This window comes from Hylobates moloch, unplaced genomic scaffold, assembly GCF_009828535.3.
Source record: "Hylobates moloch isolate HMO894 unplaced genomic scaffold, HMol_V3 SCAFFOLD_1, whole genome shotgun sequence".
Lineage (NCBI taxonomy): Eukaryota > Metazoa > Chordata > Mammalia > Primates > Hylobatidae > Hylobates > Hylobates moloch.
Genome location: NW_026652276.1, coordinates 27,379,789 through 27,400,407, shown reverse-complemented (window position 1 = coordinate 27,400,407; position 20,619 = coordinate 27,379,789). Strand labels below are relative to the sequence as shown.

The 20,619-nt window shown below is 39.6% G+C and overlaps 1 protein-coding gene across 2 annotated transcripts in view; it reads left to right on the top strand.

The window, feature by feature from the left end:
- Positions 1 to 20,095, top strand: part of VWC2L (von Willebrand factor C domain containing 2 like) — a 165,991-nt gene extending 145,896 nt beyond the window's left edge. For both annotated transcript variants that reach the window (XM_032754633.1, XM_032754632.2), the window contains one exon: positions 16,804 to 20,095. In XM_032754633.1, the coding sequence (XP_032610524.1) occupies positions 16,804 to 16,833 (30 nt within the window). In that variant the 3' untranslated portion in view covers positions 16,834 to 20,095. The remainder of the gene's footprint in view (positions 1 to 16,803) is intronic.
- Positions 20,096 to 20,619: the final 524 nt, after the last annotated feature.

Below are 20,619 nucleotides of genomic sequence, written 5' to 3'. Positions count from 1 at the left end.
CCATTCATTTGCCAGGGGCTCCACCTCTCTATGCCCAGCTCAGTCAATTCCATTCCCCTATTTATCTCCGCTTAGATGATTCATGTGTATATCAATTCAAACTTTCTAACATTGACCTCATTCTCTTTTCTCCAAATCCTGCCCCTTCTCCAGCATTCCATACACTTGCTCAAATTAGAAACTTGAGGGGCATCTTCTACCTTATTCCACACACTCAGTCTACCACCAACATGATAGAATCATGCTGACTCTATTGCCTAAATATTGCTCATACCCATTCACTTCTCTCCCTTCTTCATGTCCACAACCCACCATTATCTTTGCCTCAACTAGTGTAAAAATTGATTCAATTATTCTACTTCTAGCAACACAGCCCCTGCCTCTGCAACAACTCATTATCCACATTAAAAGCAGTGTAATCTATGTAAAAAGTAAATTGGTTATGTCATGGTTGCTATTGCGCCTTAGATGCAATACAAGTGCCAACTATAGTTTTTTTAAAAACAGTAAGAACATGCTCCTGTCTCTACTTTTATCTTTTGACCCCTCCCACTGACTCTACCCTGGGGTGTTGCAAATGCTTTCCCATGTCCGGAGCTTCCACTGCAGTTAGGAGCTATTCCTGTGGGGCTCTGCTGCCTGATGCCTCTTGCTGGCCCCGCCTTCTCCCACCACTTTCTCAAGGCACCCTTCTTGGACTTCTATACTAGATTAAATCCCCTTAGTATATGAACTTTTTATTTTTCACAAATTTAATCCCATTCTTTTCTTTTTTCATTTATTTTTTTAGAGATGATTTTACCCTGTTGCCCAGGCCTCAGTGTAGTGGTGTGATCACAGCTCACTGCAGCCTTGAACCCTTGAGCTTAAGCGATCCTCTCATCTCAGCATCTCAAGTAGTTAAAACAACAGATGTATGCCCAGCTAATTTTTTAAAAAATTGTAGAGACAAGGTCTAGTATGTTGCCCGGGCTAGTCTTGAATTCCTGGCCTCAAGCCATCCTCCAACCTCAGCCTCCCAAAGTGCTGGGATTATAGGCGTGAGCCACTGAGCCCAGCCTAATTTTCAGTATCTACTTATACCACATCCATACAAGAAGGAAATATGTTTGTCTTGTTGAAGTTATATTTCCAGTGCCTGAAACAATGGCTGGTACGTGGGGAGTAGTTAATATTTGCTTATGGAATTCTAAATTATGTTATTATGACTTAAACTAGCCTCATTATACAGTTTGTGGACTCTTATTTATATTGATCTTATTATTTCTGTTTGATAGTTGTTAGCTATCTACAGCCAGTTAGTTTATGCATTAAAGAAAATGCCACTTGGTTGTTTAATTTACCAACGGCATGTGTAATAATGTGTTACTATAAAAACCATGGAAATGTTAGCGGGGCATCTTTGGTAGTATGTTCCAATAATGAAATAACCTACTCATCTTTTTTTAGTTATAAGGCATTTTGTGTCTTTGAACACAGAGAATAAAAATAGGAAGTTTTCTACTTCGTCGTGGTGTGTGGGTGGGTGGGCGTGTCTGTCTGTAGTAATGTTCCACTTTGTTGACAAGTGTACTCCATGTCCCATGTCCCTTTCCCTGAGTGAGAACATGACCTCCATTGTGGTGTGTTATGCATATCAAGCATATCATTTTAATGAAGTGAAAATAGGCTTTTAATTTTTTCATCAAGGAACTAGGCAGTTTTCAAAGATGATACTAAATTAATCGTCAGAAGTAGAAGGTTTGTTGCTTAAATAAATTTTATGTTTTATACGAAAGTTAGACAAAACTGAGTAACACTATCTTTTTTTTTAACCTGTTTCAATCCCAAAGATAAATATGTACTATTTTCTGTCCAGTGATAACTGGCTTGTTTTACAGTAAGTGAGGTCATTAAAGCACCCAAAATGGTTCCGAATGCCAAGTTTCACACGTCTCCTTCATTCTCAAGCTGTCATGTGGGCTAAAATCACACTTATCAAAGAAACACAATAATGACAGCTCAAAGGCTGATGCTGAGACTTGAAAGTAATTGAACCATTTAACCACCATTTACTTGCTCAGAATTTCTCCTCAGAAATGACCCTTTGCTAAAAGCCTATGTTCTTGCAGCATGCTGAATTCATTGCCTTTTGGATAAGCTCCATATATTTTGAAGCTTCTTCCAAAACTCAGACTATGTTCTCTTCCTGGTTCCCAATGTTACGGTTTTCATCCAGGCACTGCCTTATTCTAAAGCAGTGGTTCTGAAACTTTAGCCTGCGTCAGACTTACCTGGAAAATTTGTTAAAACACAGATTGCTGGGCCCCACACGCAGTGTTGCTGATTCATTAGGTGTCTGATGGGACTGGAGAATTTGCCGTTCAAAGATACCCCACTGATACGGATGCAGTTGATCAAGTGCCCACCCTTTGAAAACTCCTATCATAAAGAGATGCCCTTGTTCATCACACCTGGCATTCCTCCCTGCCAAATTGTACAAAAATTGGTTTCCTCTTGGCCCCCTGTCATCTCATCCTTCCATAATTCTTCTAGGCTGGTGCTATTTAGTAGAAATACTATGTGAGCCACACGTAATTTTTTGTGTCTAGTAGCCACATTTTTTAAAAAGTAAAAATAAAGAGAAGAAATTAATTTTAAGAACACTTTTGGCCAGGCGTGGTAGTTCATGCCTATAATTTCAGCACTTTGGGAAGCTGAGCTGGGCCAATTGCTCGAATCCAGGAGTTCATGTTGCCTGAGCAACATGGTGAAATCTTGTCTCTACTAAAAATACAAAAAAATTAGCCAGGCGTGGTGGCATATGCCTATAGTCCAGCTACTCGGGAGGCTGAACTGGGAGGATCACCTGAGCCTGGGAGATCAAGGCTGCAGTAAGCCAAGATCACACCACAGCACTTCAGCCTGGGCAACCAGAGTAATACCCTATCTCAAAAAAAAATCATATATATATATATATATATATATATTAGATAAATTTTAGATATATGATTTTTCATATATAAAATTTTATGTATATATCTAAACTTAATATATCAAAAACATTTTCAACCCGTAATTGATATAAAAAATTAATGAGCTATTTTACATTCTCTTTGTCTTATGTTCAAAGACACACTAAGTCTTTGAAATCTGATGTGTTTTTCTTTTTTTAATTTTTAAAGGTCTGGGGTACATGTACGGGCAGAATGTGCAGGTTTGTTACAGGTAAACATATGCCATAATGATTTGCTGCACCTATCAACCTATCACCTAGGTATTAAGCCCAGCATTCATAGCTATTTTTCTGATGCTCTCCCTCCCCCAACAGGCCCCAGTGTGTGTTGTTCCCCTCCATGTGTTCTCATTGTTCAGCTCCCACTTATAAGTGGGAACATGCAGTGTTTGGTTTTCTGTTCCTGTGTTAGTTTGCTGAGGATAATGGCTTCCAGCTCCATCCATGTCCCTGCAAAAGACATGATGCCATTCCATTTAATGGCTGCAGAGTATTCCATGGTGTATATGTACCATATTTTCTTTATCCAATCTATCATTGATGGGCATTTAGGTTGATTCCCTATCTCTGCTATCGTAAATAGTGCTGTAATGAACATACGCGTACATGTATCTTTGTAACAGAATGATTTATATTATTTGGGTATATACCCAATAATGGAGTTTCTGGGCCAAATGGTATTTCTAGTTCTAGATCTTTGAGGAATCAGCACACCGTCTTCCACAGTGGTCAAACTAATTTACATTTCCACCAACAGAAGTAAAAGTGTTCCTATCTCACCAGCATCTTTTTAATAATTGACTTTTTAATAATTGCCATTCTGACTGGCATGAGATGGTTGGTATCTCATTGTGGTTTTGACTTGCCTTTCTTTATCAGTGATGTTGAGCTTTTCTTTAATATGTTTGTTGGCCATATGCGTATCTTCTTTTGAGAAGTGTCTGTTCACGTCCTTTGCCCACTTTTTAATGGGGTTGTTTTTTCTGGTGAATTTAAGCTCCTTGCAAGATTCTGGATATTAGACCTTTGTCCAATGAGTAGCCTGCAAAAATTTTCTTCCACTCTGTAGGTTGCCTGTTTGCTCTGATGATAGTTTTGCTGTACAGAAGCTCTTTAGTTTAATTAGATCCCATTTGTCAATTTTGGCTTTTGTTGCAATTGCTTTTGATTATTTTGTCGTGAAATCTTTCCCTTGCCTGCATTCTGAATGGTATTGCCTATATTTTCTTCTAGGATTTTTATGGTTTGGGGTTTTACATTTAAGTCTTTAATCCATCTTGAGTTGACTTTTCTATAGGTGTAAGGAAGGGGTCCAGTTTCAATTTTCTGCATATGGCTAGCCAATTCTTTCAGCACCATTTATTAAATATGGAATCCTTTCCCCATTACTTGTTTTTGTAAGGTTTGTAAAAGATCAGGTGGTTGTAGGCTGGGCACTGTGTCTTACGCCTGTAATCCCAGCACTTTGGGAGGCTGAGGTGGGTGGATCACGAGGTCAGGAGATCAAGACCATCCTGGTTAACACGGTGAAACCCCATCTCTACTAAAAATACAAAAAATTAGCCGGGTGTGGTGGCAGGCGCCTGTAGTCCCAGCTACTCAGGAGGCTGAGGCAGGAGAATGGCATGAACCCAGGAGGCGGAGCTTGCAATGAGCCGAGATCCTGCCACTGCACTCCAGCCTAGGCAACAGAGCGAGACTCCATCTCAAAAAAAAAAAAAAGATCAAGTGGTTGTAAATGTAAGTCTTATTTCTGAGTTCTCTATTCTGTTCTATTAACATCCCTTCATGTTAAAAATCTCAATAAACTAGGTATTGAAGGAACATACCTCAAAATAATAAAAGCCATTTATGACAAACCCACAGGCAATATTATACTAAATGGGCAAAACCTGGAAGCACTCCCCTAGAAAACCAGTACAAGACAAGGATGCCCTTTCCCACCACTCCTATTTAAGATAGTATTAGAAGTTTTGGGCAGGGAACTCTGGCAAGAGAAAGAAATAAAGTGTATTCAAATAGCAAGAGAGGAAGTCAAATTGTCTTTGTTCACAGATGACATGATCCTATATCTAAGAAAACCCCACTGTCTCAGCCTAAAAGCTTAAGCTGATGAACAACTATAATCAACGTGTAGAAGTCACAAGCATTCCTATACATCAACAACAGACAAGCAGAGAGCCAAATCATGAATGAACTCCCATTCACAATTGCCACAAAGAGAATAAAATACCTAGAAATACAGCTAACAAGGGAAGTGAAGGATCTCATCAAGGAGAACTATAAAATACTGCTCAGAGAAATCAGAGAGGACACAAACAAATGAAAAAACATTCCATGCCCATGGATAGGAAGAATTAATATTGTAAAAATGTCCACACTATCCAAAGTAATCTATAGATTCAATGCTATACCCATTAAACAACCATTAACATGCTTCACAGAATTAAAAGAAACTATTTTAAAATTCATATAGAATCATAAAAGAGCTCATATGGGGAAGACAATCCTAAACAAAAAGAACAAAGCTGGAGGCATCACACTGCTGGACTTCAAACTATACTACAAGGCAACAGTAACCAAAACAGCATGGTACTGGTGCAAAAACTGATGTATACTTTTTATATTTCCAGCACATCTCAGGTTAGATGGGCCACATTTCAAATTCTCCACAGCCACGCATGGTAGTGGCTACTGAATAGGCAGCACAGCACTAGAACTTTATTGTCAAAGAAACGGGGAGTATTGAAGGCTCTGTTTGGCCTGCCCCTTCCTGTGACTTTCAGCACATTTCCTCTTCTAAGATGTGCCTGGTTGCCAAATACATTATCATTTTAATAATAGATTGTAAGGAAAGAAAGGAAGCACTACAACATTAAATGTATGCATTGATTTAAAAATGCATGCCAATATCCAGAATTTCTTTATTTTTATGCTCCGAACCAAATATATGCCATGATGCCCTATTTTGGTGCAGTTTTTAATTTGTTTTTTCTGCTGCCCCTTTATCCTATACATCTCCTCCCTCATCAGTAGCCCCTTTCCCTAGCAAGACAGTGTTACCAACATAGTATTCGTGCTTCTTTATTTTCCCTCCATCCTCATATAATCCTATACAAATATGCACCAAAGTTTGTCTACATTTGTTTTACTAAAATAGGATCCTATTATACCCACTTATCTGCATAATCACTTTCTTATTCAACAATAACTCATGGAAATCCCTGCAAGTCAGCTGGAAGTTGTACTTCATTCTTTTTAATGACTGCAGAAGAGTCCATGGAGAAGGGTACTGAATTATAATTCAGTATTTCTGTGACTGGCAGGCATTCATATTTTTTCTCAATTTGTTAAGCACTGAGAAAAAAACGGCAAAAACCACTCTACATAAATAGATTGAAAGATAGATATTTAGATAAATATCTTTGCCTACTCTTTTATTTAGCTTGCAACCTCTTTGTTATCCCTTAACTTAGACTTTCTCCCATCATATCTGGGCCCTTTATTTTCAACCAATGAAAGCACTTACCATTAGCAATCACAGCAAACCATTTTCATTTTCCTAATTACTCCCTCCTCAGTCAACAACTGAAACAGACCAATGCACCTCCCCTGACACTACCTAATGATGTGCTGTCTATTCAGATGTTTTCATTTGTCCTGCTTCTTGTAGACAGAAAATCCACATAGAAAAGATTTCACTGCTATATGCCCTCTCACTTTGCAAAAACTATTCGTGACATGAACAAGATTAATTTCTTCATTGACGTCTTGAAATCTTTTTAATAAACATTAGAAATCAAAGGACCTGGATTTTATAAAGTAGTGCAGACTGTAACTAAGGTAATAACAATAAGTAGAATCATAAATAGCAACAGCTTAACATTTTCTTGCACCCTAGTACGTGACAGGAACTGTTCTAAGTGCTTTACATATGTGAATTCATTTGTTCCTTCAAAAAGGAAGGAAACTGTAAAGTAGGTTCTCTTATCACTTATTATTCCCACTTTTTGACTGCTGACATTGGGTTCATGCAGCCAGTAAATGGTAGGAGCAGAACTGAAACATGGACAGTCTGGCTCCAAGGTACTAATTTTATCCCTTTACTCCTATCTCTTTGAACAACAGTGTTCGCAGCTGTAAAACGGGTGTTACAGTAATGACACAACCTACTTTTAGGATTGCTGAGAAGAAATAGGACAGTGATTTGAAAATCATTAAAAGATCTAACAAGGTGGGGTTAGTCTTGTTTCAGCTTGGGAAGTTTGGCTGACAGATTATTCCATCATTCAAAGCAAAAACTAAGCAGATTAAATGTTTTATACCACAGCAAATCAAACCATTTTCTGACCACAAACATTCTCCTGAAGGTGAGACTAGAGAGCTACAGCTGGCAAACATAGGACCCAAACTATGCCAGGTTCTCAGAGCCTGCGAACTTTCCTGAAATTAGAAAAAGAGCAGCCAACCTTTACTTCTATTGTGTAGCTTGACCGCGTCCTTCCTCTCTTCACTCCAGCCCTTGCATTTTACTTAATTGGAACACCAGGCTATAAATCTTACATAATTAAGGGCCAGAAAACTCTCTAGAGCTCTCAGACTGAAATTTGTGTGGGAGTTCAGCAATATTGAATTTTCAAATAAAATGATTAACAGGCACCTTTAAGGCAGCCTTAGAGAAAACAGTATTTCCTGAATCTTGCCACCTTAATCTAAGGAAGCTTTTTGTTTTTAGGTCTAATAAAAAGGGTTTGGAAGTAACATAGGGATGAGTGAGTAAAAACAGCTAGAGGCCCTCTATTCTTTGGTCTGGAAGTTCCCTCCAGCAATTGCAATCTCATCACCACTCTCTTCCCAGGCACCAAAAGGCCATCAGAGCATGATACTAGAAGGTTTAAGGCACTTAGTACAATTTTAACTGCAATCAGCTCTAATGACTGCTTTTTAGAAACATTTTTTCTAATATTTTAATAGATGAAAATGGCTACACCTGATCAGAAATCCTACTCGATTTTTCATAGCACAATAGCATCTATCAGATTGCACCAAGCAGAGAATTAAAATCATTGAAGAGAAAGGGCATAATCCAACTCAATTCAACCACAGAGTACTGTTTGCTGAAAGAATGATTTAGATGCTCTGCCAAATAAGTATAGGATGTTTATGGCTTTACACAATAGGAACCTGCCTCATTTATGCAGCAGAAAGATCATTTACAACCAATTTATAAAAGACACTGTCAATAATAAACTTTCAAATCAAGGTCAAAAATTGCTATACTTAAAAGAGGAGCATTAGGCAATATGAAGTTGTTTCCAAGGAGGATTTTCAGGGACACCATACTAACTTAAAATCATAAAAGATCAATAAAGTGGTCCTGACCAGCCTGGCTTTCCTAGTCTTTGGGAAGTAGGAGTCTCAGCTTTAAAAAGGATCTGGGTCGACAAACAACAGAGCAGGGTATCTAGTACTGAAAGATCAGATCGCTGTAACAACCTGGCTGCCTTCCAAGATAATCGCTAGAACCACATTGCCTTCCTGGCCATATGTGCTTCACAGGAGCAAATCTTGCTTTGCAGTTTTGAGAAGAGGTTGAATAGAGCTACTCGAGAGGCTGTTTCTCTGCCCCACATGGGATTTTGTAGCTGGACTTTCCCCTATCATCCATTCACCCCTTTATCTACACACACACACACACACACACACACACACACACACACACACACACACAGAGAGAGAGAGAGAGAGAGAGAGAGAATTAAAACATCATAGCCTTTTACCTCTGCTACAGCAGCATCATCCCAGGTGCTATCAAAACTTGGAGGAAATGAAAAGTAGTTCTAACTCACAGAAAGATGGATTTCTGGGATGGAGCACAGAAAAAAATGGTGCTGTATGCCACCCCATGCACTTATTAACTGTGTGACTTTGAGAAAGCCACGTTGACATTTCTATGTTTTATTGTCTTACCTGTAAAACAGAAAAAATAATACTCATGAGGAGATAATAAGGCCATGTATAAAAAGCTCTTGAAAGAATCTTCAAAGTGTTAACCAAATTGCATGTTATCAACTAGGTCTGGATTTTGGATGAGCTTCCTACAGGAGAAAACTAGGGAGTCAGGAATAGGAAAATATATGATTATGAAGTAACTATTAGCACATAAAGAAATTCTCTCAGGTATTCAACCTGGGAAATGGAATGTGAGGGCTGAAATTTAAGCTCTATTATTGTTTAGTTCTCTGCCCTTTAATAAGTCCCTTAATTTCTCTGAGCTTTACTTTCCTCACCTGTGAAATGAGATCATGATAACCACTTTTTAGCAATATAGTGAATATGTTCTATAAACATTAGTTTCCCACTCTGGATCTAGGACCTTGACTATGTGTCATTTTTATCTCCTCCATGACTTGAAATGGTCCTGTTAATTTGTTTTTGTGCATTTTGCCTGATTTACCCCATTTAAATGTCAACTCCCTGAAGGCAAAAACTCTTATTCATTGCCGCATCACTACTGCTTCTAGAAGTCTTGTTTGGAATGAATATTTATATTATTATGTATTAGTCTGTTCTCACACTGCTAATAAAGACATACCCAAGACTAGGTAACGTATAAAGGAAAGAGGTTTAATGGATTCACAGTTCCACATGGCTGGGGAGGCCTCACAATCATGGCAGAAGGTGAAAGAGGAGCAAAGTCACGTTTTACATGGCAGCAGGCAAGAGAGCCTGTGTAGGGGAACTCCCTTTTGTAAAACCATGAGATCCCATAAGACTTATTCACTATCACAAGAAGAGCACAGGAAAGACCCATTCCCATGATTTGATTACCTCCCATGGGGTTCCTTTCACAACAGGTGATTATGTTGCCTCCAGGCTTGGTTGTCTCGGCTATTCTGAATATTCTTTGGCTACAACTTCCTTTAATAAGTGTATTTTCTGCTTAAATTATCCAGGGTTGGTTTTGTTGCTTAATAGATAGGATCCTCCTCTTCTCCCAACAGCCTGGTATCTTAATCCTATTGCATGTGACCCTGGTCTCCTAAGGGACCTCAACTGTGTTGTCCTCCTAGAAACCACCTCCACACTCCAGCCCTTTTCTTCTCCCTCCCCCAGATCAAACTGCACATTTTCTAGGTGCTTTTCCCTTAGGACTTTACTCTTTATAAAGGATAATCTCATAAACTAATTCAAGCCAATGTGCTAATTGCTGACACTAATTTGATATTACTCCAGCATTTCAGCAGATACTTCCAATGCCTCAAAGCAAAGGAGAAAGGAATGTGTTTTCCTTACCATCACACAGTTCTAGGGCCTGTGAGGGCTCTAGTCTTTGTCTGCAATCTTAACAGCCCTGCATCCATCAAGGCAGCTCCTGTCTATTTCATCCATGAGTGCTCTGTGGACCAATCATATAGCAATCATGGTGCAGTTAATGAAAGCAATGTCCCTATTTCATGGTAACACACAGACACACACACACCTTCCTACATAAAATCCTTCAGTGACTTCCCAATGCTTTATTATGGCCAACAAGGCCCCCAATCTAGTGGATGTGTCCAAAAGTATTTAACAACTGGCCAGAGGGAGAAACCCTAATTTTAGCATTTTCTGATTTGGGTGACATAAAAACACCCACCATGGCCAGTTTCAAGCTATCAAAATAGTGTCAATGACATTATAAGATTCCTGAAGAGTTAACTATTTGCTCTTGCAAGCCAATATGAGGCACCAGCTCCAGTATGTAACTGTCCCAACTTGTTTTCCTGGCCACTTCACTGACATCATCATGCTACGCTTCACTCATCACTTCAACCCCATTAGCCGTCTACAGCCACTCAATGGCTCCTACTCTGCGCCCCGACACACATCCAGCCTTTCTGTAGTCTGGGTCAGGTTCTCTGCTACAACCTTCCACAGCTCTGTGATCCTCTCCTTTAGAGCACTTATTTCAGGTTATACGTTTACTCCCCTTAATGCAATCATGTGAGGTTTAATGCTTAACATCGTAAGTAAACACAGACTGAAAGAGGTGTAACCATGGTGGCTATCAACTTCCTTTTCCATCGAATTTTTATGCACCCTTTTATGGGGAAATTTCAGGGCTTACCAGGAAAAAAAACTGCTCAGCTCTTAATACCACAAATATGACAGAGACCCTTCAATTTTCTGCTGGTTTTGTAGAATCCTGGATGATTGAAACTGGAAAAGATCACTTCAAATGCTTTTTCTCTGATCACTACATACACTGGAAGGTGCTTTATGGTCTATCTTGAGAAGGTTGAGGTGAGAAGATGGAATAAAACGGGACTGAAAGGATAGAGCCCTGGGCTCTCCACAGCCACCTCACCAGAGCAACTCTGCTGTTATATATTTCTCATATTGTTCTTCCTTGTAAGATTTCTTTTGAATGATTCCTACTGTGCAAAAATGTTTACCAACCAGTTTTCATTTTATATATGTGCAAAATATGTACTCAGAGAAGAACAGAATATGGAAAATTATTATTATTTGAGATAGGGTCTCACTTTGTCACCCAAGCTGGAATGCCATGGCATGATCTTAATTCACTGTAGCCTCAACTTCCTGGGGTCAAGAGATCCTTCTGCCTCAGCCTCCCAAGTAACTGGGACTACAGGGGTGCACCACCACGCCCAGCTAATTTTTTGTATTTTTCATAGAGATGGGGTTTTGCCATGTTGCCCAGGCTGGTCTCAAACTCCAGCTCAAGCAATCCACTCACTTTGACCTCCCAAAATGCTGGGATTACAGGCGTGAGCCGCCATGCCCGGCAGGGAAAATTACTTACGTGTTTTGTTTAAAAGAAAATGTTTTCATGTGTGAATTTTCCTACCTGTTCCTCTTTGCTCCTAGCTCCAACTCCCAGTAAAACATTCCATTTCCAATTTTATCACATTTTCAAAAATATGAATCCTGAGACTAGACCACATAGACCCCCAGTTGGGTGGGGGTTACAGAGCACTTGAGTTGATAAGTCATAGAACCTCCACTCGAGCCAGGTCTCCTGAGTTATGGGCCACTTTCATTCTGCTTTTTGGTTGGTCTACGTCCAGTAGCAGTGAGAACTTCACTGCTGCCAAAAGGGAAGTCTAACTGCCCAAGCATCTTCTCCATGAGAAATTTCCTTTAGATTTAAAATAAATTATGTTTTCTGAAGACTATATACATACACAATATAAAACCAGTAAATCTGATAAAGACCTATAGAAAAACAATCTCACTTGTTTCTAGCCACATCAAATTCTTGCCTTAGTATGCAAACACAAAAACCAACTAGACTTCTAAATTCTGATCAGAAGCTCAGGATCTGGGCAAAGGAATACAGTAATGCACTCCTAGCTACCTGTCTCTTTTCCTGGGCAATTAGAAGCATGCTCTGTTTCACAGAGATTTGAATTCATATCCCATTGATGCCATTTCCTGGATGTGTGATTTCTGGCAAGTTAATTTTTATCTGTGAGGTTCAGTGTCCTGAAGATAAGAACATGCACTTTTTATGTGGTTTGTTGCAATAATTAAACAAGACAAATTCCTGGCCTGAAGTAAATGTTCAAGAAATTATCACCATGTGTTTTCATTCATTATCAAATACCCATATATGTTTAATAATAACACTAGGCTTGATATATAAAGCCTGATTCCTAAGTTCAGAAAATAGGTTCACTTCCAATATATAACTAGTTTATGTCATTCAGTTAAACAAATTTATATTTTCCTAATATTTGTCAGACACAGTAGTGGACCTGGACCATAAGAAATAACAAACCTTCAGTTCCTGTCTTCAAGGATCTGACAACTTAAACCATACCTGAGAGATAAGACCGATATTCTCTCTTTCATTCTTTCATTCATATTCTTTCATTCATATTCTCTCTTTCATTCATATTCATTCTCTTTCTCTCTCTCTCTCTCTCTCCCCCTCTCTCTCGATTGAGGGGCTCCCTGTATTGCCCAGGCTGGAGTGCACTGACACAACCTCAGCTCACTACAGCCTCGACCTCCTGGGCTCAAGCAATTCTCCCCAGTCAGCCTCCCCAGTATCTGGGACAACATGTGCACACCACCACTCCTGGCTTTCTGTTTTTGGTAAGAGACAAGGTCTTACTATGTTGCCCAGGCTGGTCTCAAACTCCTGGGCTCAAGCGATTCTCCTGCCTCAGTCTCCTAAAGTGCTGGGATTACAGGTGTAAGCCACCACAACCAGCCTACCTCCTATATTCTTAAAGATCACTAAAAGAGAAGACCTCACCACATTGTTGGCAACTACTACATTCAGTTCTCAGTCCTCTGAAGAATTCACATGATGTGTAAGTGTGTTCAATTTATTGAGAATCAATATGTCTCCATTTCCTCTTATTCTAGGCCCCAGAAGGAGAGAACAGTTGGTCACCATTTTTTACATAATAAGCCTTCATTCTTTGAGAGTTATTGAGTTATTCCTCCATCTTCTCTTTCTAGATTAAATAATTCCAATCCCCTTAACCTTTTCTCAGAGGTCCTATTTGCCAGGCTTCAGTTTAATCATTTTCATTGCTCCCCTCTGGAGTCTCTCCAAATCCTCTGCATTAAAATATGTTGCTTTGCCATTGAATTCACTCTCCTAAGGAATGTATTCCCCTACATTGACCAAGACAAAAAGAAATCAGTCCCCATATACAACGTAGACAGTAGATAGAAGGATAGACTTTCTATGTAAAGAACTCATGGTGGGCTCACATATGCTGTAAGCAAATTTGCATTTACTGTCACCACTATTAAGGAAGAAGGGCTAAAACCAGAATCATTTTTAAATAGTGCCAACCACTCTGCTTGACAATTATCTAAATTACTTTTAAGCAGATAAGACTATTAACAGCAAACTTGAGACTTCTGTAATTATACCTAAGGTTCTCAGAAGGGTACTAATAAAAAATCACTGTACTACTAAAGCTAATGAGATCAAACAGGAATTTTTGATTCTGTAAAATACCTTTGGCCATCAGGTAGAGGTAAGAGCTTACCATATAATTTACAGAAGTGCCTTTGGTTAGGCCTGGCAAGTGCAAAGGATCTTTCTTTGCATTCTGTCAATCAATATACAGTCATTAATATTTCTTGAGCTGAGAATGCAGCAAATTCTAAATGACTCTTAAGAAATGGTGTATAGAGGTTAGTCAAATACACACTGACCATAGTACGATACCAGCATATGCAGAAAGGGGTGGATATGAAAACCAGAGCTCTAGTAAAATATCCCTTCAGGATATGCATAGAAATTTGTAAGAATTCTCTTTTCACAAAGATTCCTCCCTGCCTGCTTCTCTTATTGTGCCACTGATGTTATCCAGCCTCCAGTGAGCCAGTAGCATGTGTCTACACACACATACACACACACACACACACACACACACACACACACACGCTCGCACAGTTAAGATTCTTCTGACTGTTGAATATCCAAATTTTCTCAAGAAGCTGGGAAAACTCTTACTGGAAAATATCTTGCCTGGTTCATGGACTTCTTTTAAAACCATTATTTAGAATTTTATTTTCTCATCTGGAAAAGTTAAAAGGATACAACTGGAGTAAAAAGACTTGGTTACAAGGGGACAGGTGGCAAGAGGAACCACCACCTCCTCCGGCTTGACTCCAGGCAAATAGGTGGTAGTTCACTCTGGTATGATTATTAAAGCTAGGCTGGCCCTGGCAAGGCCCTGTTTGGCCTAGAACTAGCTGGGCTGAGAGAGGTCTGTCAATAATGGCCCCAGGAGAACGAGCTACATTCTGGAAAAACCTCTCTGCCAAGTTCTCTGAAGACTCCCTCAGTTCTGGGTCCAGAACAAATTTATGGTTTGGTGTTGAATTTTCCCAGGGAGCTGTAGACCCAAAGGCAGTCCAATCTATCAAACAATGACTTAAATCCCAAGACCTATGGAATTAATATTACAGCCCTTAAATAATCAGCAGTAAGGATGGCCAGTGGCTTAGAATCATAGAATCAGAACTAGGCCAGGCGTGGTGGCTCACACCTGTAATCCCAGCACTTTGGTAGGCCAAGGCAGGTGGGTCACCTGAGGTCAGAAATTCAACATGGTGAAACCTCATCTCTGCTAAAAATACAAAAAATTAGACAGGTGTGATGGCGCATGCCTGTAGTCCCAGCTACCTGGGAGGCTAAGGCAGGAGAATCGCTTGAGTCCTGGAGGCAGAAGTTGCAGTGAGCCAAGATTGCACCACCACACTCCAGCCTAGGTGACAGAGTGAGACTCCATCTCAAAAACAACAACAACAACAACAACAACAAATGAACAAGAAGAACCCTTCTGGGTGAAGGCTGACAGCTTGCTAGCTATTTGTCAGAGCTGACCCTTATTTCCCTCCTGTTCTGCATGGCTCTTCATCTTGAGCACATGCCAAGTGTTTGTGTTACAGAGTGAAGAAAGGCATAGGAACCCCACCACTGGTAAGTGTATGCACTATTGAGGTCTGGGAGCTCTGAAACAACGGGCAATTAAAACCATAACATATTGAATAGCTTTGTGTTGATAAGTATATGTTGTAATTAATTATAATTTTATAAAAAGCAAGACCTCAAATATGAAGTGGAACTACACATAGCCCCAGATTTCATTTATTTGATGCTAAAGACAGTCTTGCTTATCAAGGGGGTAAGAAAGTGAAAGTAGGGCACTGATACTGATATGCATTGCCATGTTACTTTGTAGTGGTTATGGTGAGTGGCTAATAATGTTGGGTTAATAAATCACTGGTAGACACAACTCAACGTTCTCTCTCTTTACCCAAATGTGTACCTCAGAGACTTAAAACCAAATTGCTTCAAAGAAAGAACAATTTGTACCACCCTACTATAATCCATTGCACTTTGGGAAGCAATTTTTTTTCCATTTGAATCTGGGAACTATAGTAATAACAACCAACACTGAACACTGATATTCCTACATTGGGAAGGTCAAAAAATGCAAGAAAATAAGGGGAAAGTAAGAAAAAGGAGGGAAAGACAGACAAGAAATTTTTAAAAACCTGAAATTGGTGAATTTTTTAAACATTCGTCTATAATGAGCAGGGGACATTTTCAATACGGCTTTTGAATGTCAAAAAGTAAAATAAAATTCCTGCTGACTTTCAAAAAGCCCACCATTTTTGGTCATTCTTTTAAAAAAAGAAAAAAAAGAGATAGCCAGCAGATTAAAGGAAGTCCATTTATAAAAATCAAATGAACCTCTAACAAAGCTTGTTCAGGACATGAATAAATCATCTGGTCATGAATTATTCATTGTTATCAAGAAACAAGCTGGGGATTCCAGGAACTGGGCTGGGGAGGCACTGAAACTGGGGAACGAGAGAGTTTACTGTCTCATACCCAACACAGGAAAAGAGAAGCACAGGCCATGGGTGCCACCATCTGAGGCAGACCATGTCAGCCCTCCGTCGTGTTTCAGAGCATACATTGGCAGCCTTTACATCTCAGAGGACAAAACAAATAGAGTTTAACCCACAGAACCTAAATTTAGAAAACTGCATGTACTCAGGAAGCAAACAATACGATTTTTTTTTTGAAGATTGTCTCTTTTTATTTAAGTTCATGATATACACGGGAAATATGAGCTGTGTGTAAAAGGTAGCAGAGTTGCAAGTTTGAATTTCAAGGAGATGGCTAGAAAATTCCTTGATGCTAAGTCAGTAGAGTAGTCTGACTTATTTATGGCTTTGGGGCTTGGGTTTGGATGGTAGGGTGAAAGGGAGCCTCACAGATTTAATCAACTAATCAATGTATCTGTGTGTTTCAGGTCCAAACTGCTTTGCAGGAACTACGATAATTCCAGCTGGCATTGAAGTGAAAGTGGACGAATGTAACATCTGTCACTGTCACAACGGGGACTGGTGGAAGCCTGCTCAGTGTTCAAAACGTGAATGCCAAGGCAAGCAGACTGTGTAGGACAAACTTCCAACCAATGACGATTTCTTAGGAAAGGATGCTATGGCTTCAACACTGCACATGTTTAACACAAAACAAAACAAACAAACTCCTGCCAGCTACAACAGGGTCACCAGCAAAACCTTCTAGGGTTGACAAAAGTGAATATTTTACTAAGAGGAAATTTCTCTCTTTCTCTCTTGCTATATAAAATATATATAGTATATAGCTATCTAAATCGCTTTTGTATTTACCAGTGCTTGATGGTGACTTGACGACTGGATTTCTGGAACAAAAAGAAAGAGCCTTGCACAGGCTCCTTCCCTGGTGATGCCTCTGACCTACCAGCTCACTGTCCCCTGGTTTACTTCATTTTTACTCTTCTGTACGTCGTACATGGCATTGTTCTCCTGTAGTATTTGTTTTTTCAATTTTAGAGTCTAAGGGGCTAGATTTGACTGCACAGTAAAGTTTTGAGTTGTGCCAAAAAAAAGTTTGGTAAAGGAATGTTAGGGGAAAGATCTTCCCTGAGCTGGGAAAGCCAAGAGCATCCAGTCAATTGCTCCCCTAGGGTGAATCATGCCCTGCAGACTAAGGAAAGAGGGGTGTGCACATAGACGGACCTATTCCTGGACAGGGTTGGGAACAAGTACTTTGTCCATTATGTGGGGGCTCACAATTTAATTCTTACAAACCACACATTTCATATGGAAAACCTCGAAACTGCCAATCAAAATCTATTACGTAAAGGACACCATGAGCTTAACTAAAGAATCCAAAGAGAGACAGATCTTTAAAATTGTAGCATTAATCATCAGACTTTTTCATGATGTGAAATTTGAGTTTGGTTTGTAACTAAACACACTCTAAACTCATTGTCATCAGGCAATATAAATACCAGAACCAGGGTGAGAAACCCCACTGTGAATCCAAATCCTTCTGAACATCTCTTGGCTAAAAGTCAGTAGTACACACTGGCAGTTTTTGTGGTTCGGGACTGTGTTTGCCATGTTGTAGTAACAACCACTCAGCCCTACGTCTGAAACACAGATTCAGGACACTCTTTCCACCTCAAGTGCTGATTTAAATTAAAGATTAGGGTAGAGTGAGTCTTGCACAATTCAATTCCATTTGTTGAACATTTTTTTAAATGTATATATTAGATACTGAAAAATTAAAGTGAACCTTTGAAGAGTCTCCAGGTTGCCCTGGTAATGCTGCTAGTACAGTAACAGAAAAAAACGAAATATACAGGGTATCTGATGCCACCTCGATTCAAGTGCAAAATTAACAATTCTGAAACCACATGGCATAGTTAGTCGCTTATTCCACGCTCCTGTCCTAAAAACCCCGGAGCAGATCTGATAGGGACCTTGAAGAGACTTTAAGGTTGTCTTTATTATCAATGTTCTTTCTTTTCCTGCTCCCCCAACCTGGGCTTTGCCATAGCTCCTGTGGAGTGCCATATTCTAGAGCAAGGTATCTCAATCTTAGTAGGATAGACATTTGGGGTCAGATCATTATCTGTTGGTGGGGGCTGTCCTGTGTGCTTTTAGGATGTTTAGCAGCATCTCTGGCCTCTATCCACTAGGTGCCAGTAGCAACATCCCAGGGGCTGGTGACAACCAAATGTCTCCAGACATTGCCTAATGTCCCTAAGGAGTGGGAGTGAGGGGCCTAATTTCACCTGGTTGAGAACCAGTGGTCTAGAATAATCAGTATAGAGTGGTTTCTGGCAGGGGACACACTAGGCAAGCTCTAGCAGCATCTGTGGCTTTTGTGAGCTTCTGATCCCTTTGGGACATATACAGTCAGCATTCCCAAGGGGTCAGTCTTCTCCATAGAGAGTGAGGCTTCTAATGCTATAGGCCCACCCTCAGGAAACATATTTTTTGAGCCTTGTCAACTGGTTTTTCATTTAAAATTGTCAGCCTCTCCTCCCTGGAAGCATCTACTGTCATCAAGAGTTGTCATTTCCAAAATTAATGTGCTGACGAGTCAGACCTGACATTCTTACACACACTGTGCTTGTGTTATGATACAAATAGCCATGCCGGCATCATCCCGAGGAAGAGCATCAAGTCGCCTTCCCTTAGAACACCAATTTGCAGAAAGGTTGGTGCCTTTCAGTTGCCACCATGGATACATCATATAGACAGTCATGAATCATTCATGAGCAATGCTGCATGATTTATGTCTGCACTCAAAAGTAAAGGCATTGCACACTTCAGCTTGTGTCTAGACAGAGATGTATTATAGAGCTTTCTTTGCCCTGAGGTTGCCTGTTGCCAACTTCAAAAATCCACACTCTTGGAAAGAAATAATAATAATAAATGACAGGAATAAGGTTTGAAACTCAGAAAATATCATTAATAGAGCCATGCAGCATAGTACCTTATCTATTATTAAGGAGTGACTATGTCCTTTTTTAGAAAACAGATAGAGGGTGCAACTGGGAAGCTAAAGTGCAGAAATTTTGCATCAAAGTATTGGCACAGTGACAGTCACAGCAAGAATTTACTAGAATTGAATGGGACATCCATTAAGGATCTCTCTTCAGAGAGTTTGCAGAAAGCAGGCTGTTCTGTGGCCTCTGATAACCAGCTAGAGAGAGGGATTTTTATTGTTGGTTTTGTTGTTGTTGGATTTTCCTTTTCTCAAAGTTTCACTACAAGCTGTTTCCTTTAAGATTTTGTAGCACTGACATTTTTCCCCCTTTAGGGAGAGATGAACCTATACTGTGACAATTTCTCATAAACTGATAAACATTTTACAACTTCCTTCTACCGAGGTCATTGAGAAATTCTTTCCAGACTCTGAACAACAGAGCTCTGGTCTCATCTGTTGTTTGTTTCTTGTGAAGTCTTTATTTGCAGCCACACTGTCACCTCTGTACTCCTATTTCTCCTCCGCCTTTGGTTCTCGGCTTTAAAGACAGCTATGTTAAAATAAGGGATCAACATCTTGTCAGCTGATGCCTATTAAAAACAATTCAGTTTCTAAAATCTTTGAAAAATGGCGTGCCTGAAAACTAGTGAGAAAAAAAAAAAAAAAACCTAAACACTAAACTGTAAAAAGGGGATTCTAGCAACAATATTTGATGTGTAAAAGAATATATTATTAAAAAATTATTTTGTTAAATATAAAGTGTGTTAACCAGCAAACATTGTTTGTGGTATATTTTCCTTCCCACATTTCTCCTTTCCCCCACCCTAATTATTTAATGACTAATTCTCGGTTACTTCTATCATTTGAAAGTACATGTGTCATTAGAGCTGTATTCAATTAGAATGAAGCATTAGCTTTTGCATTTGCCTGCACACATTTTCATTTTTCATAACGCAACGCATTGCTGACTTGGGGATCCGAGAGGAGGCTCAAATAAGCCAGCAGTGAGAGGGTAAATGATAGGAAAAGTCTTTTCCTGACCCCAGATCCATATACTATGCTAATGATAATCTATAATTATTGAGTGCTGGCTCTGAGCCAGGCCCCGTGCCAAGCTCTGCACCCACAGGATTGTATTCAATCCATACAGCACACCTATGAGAGAGGAACTCTTGTCATCTCTGCTTTGTTCTTGAGAAAACTGGAATATAAAGAAGCTAAATGCTTTGCCCAAAGTCACAGGCTAGTAAGTAGCAAAGCAGGAATTCTTTATTATAAAGGTTTTCAAACATATATAAAG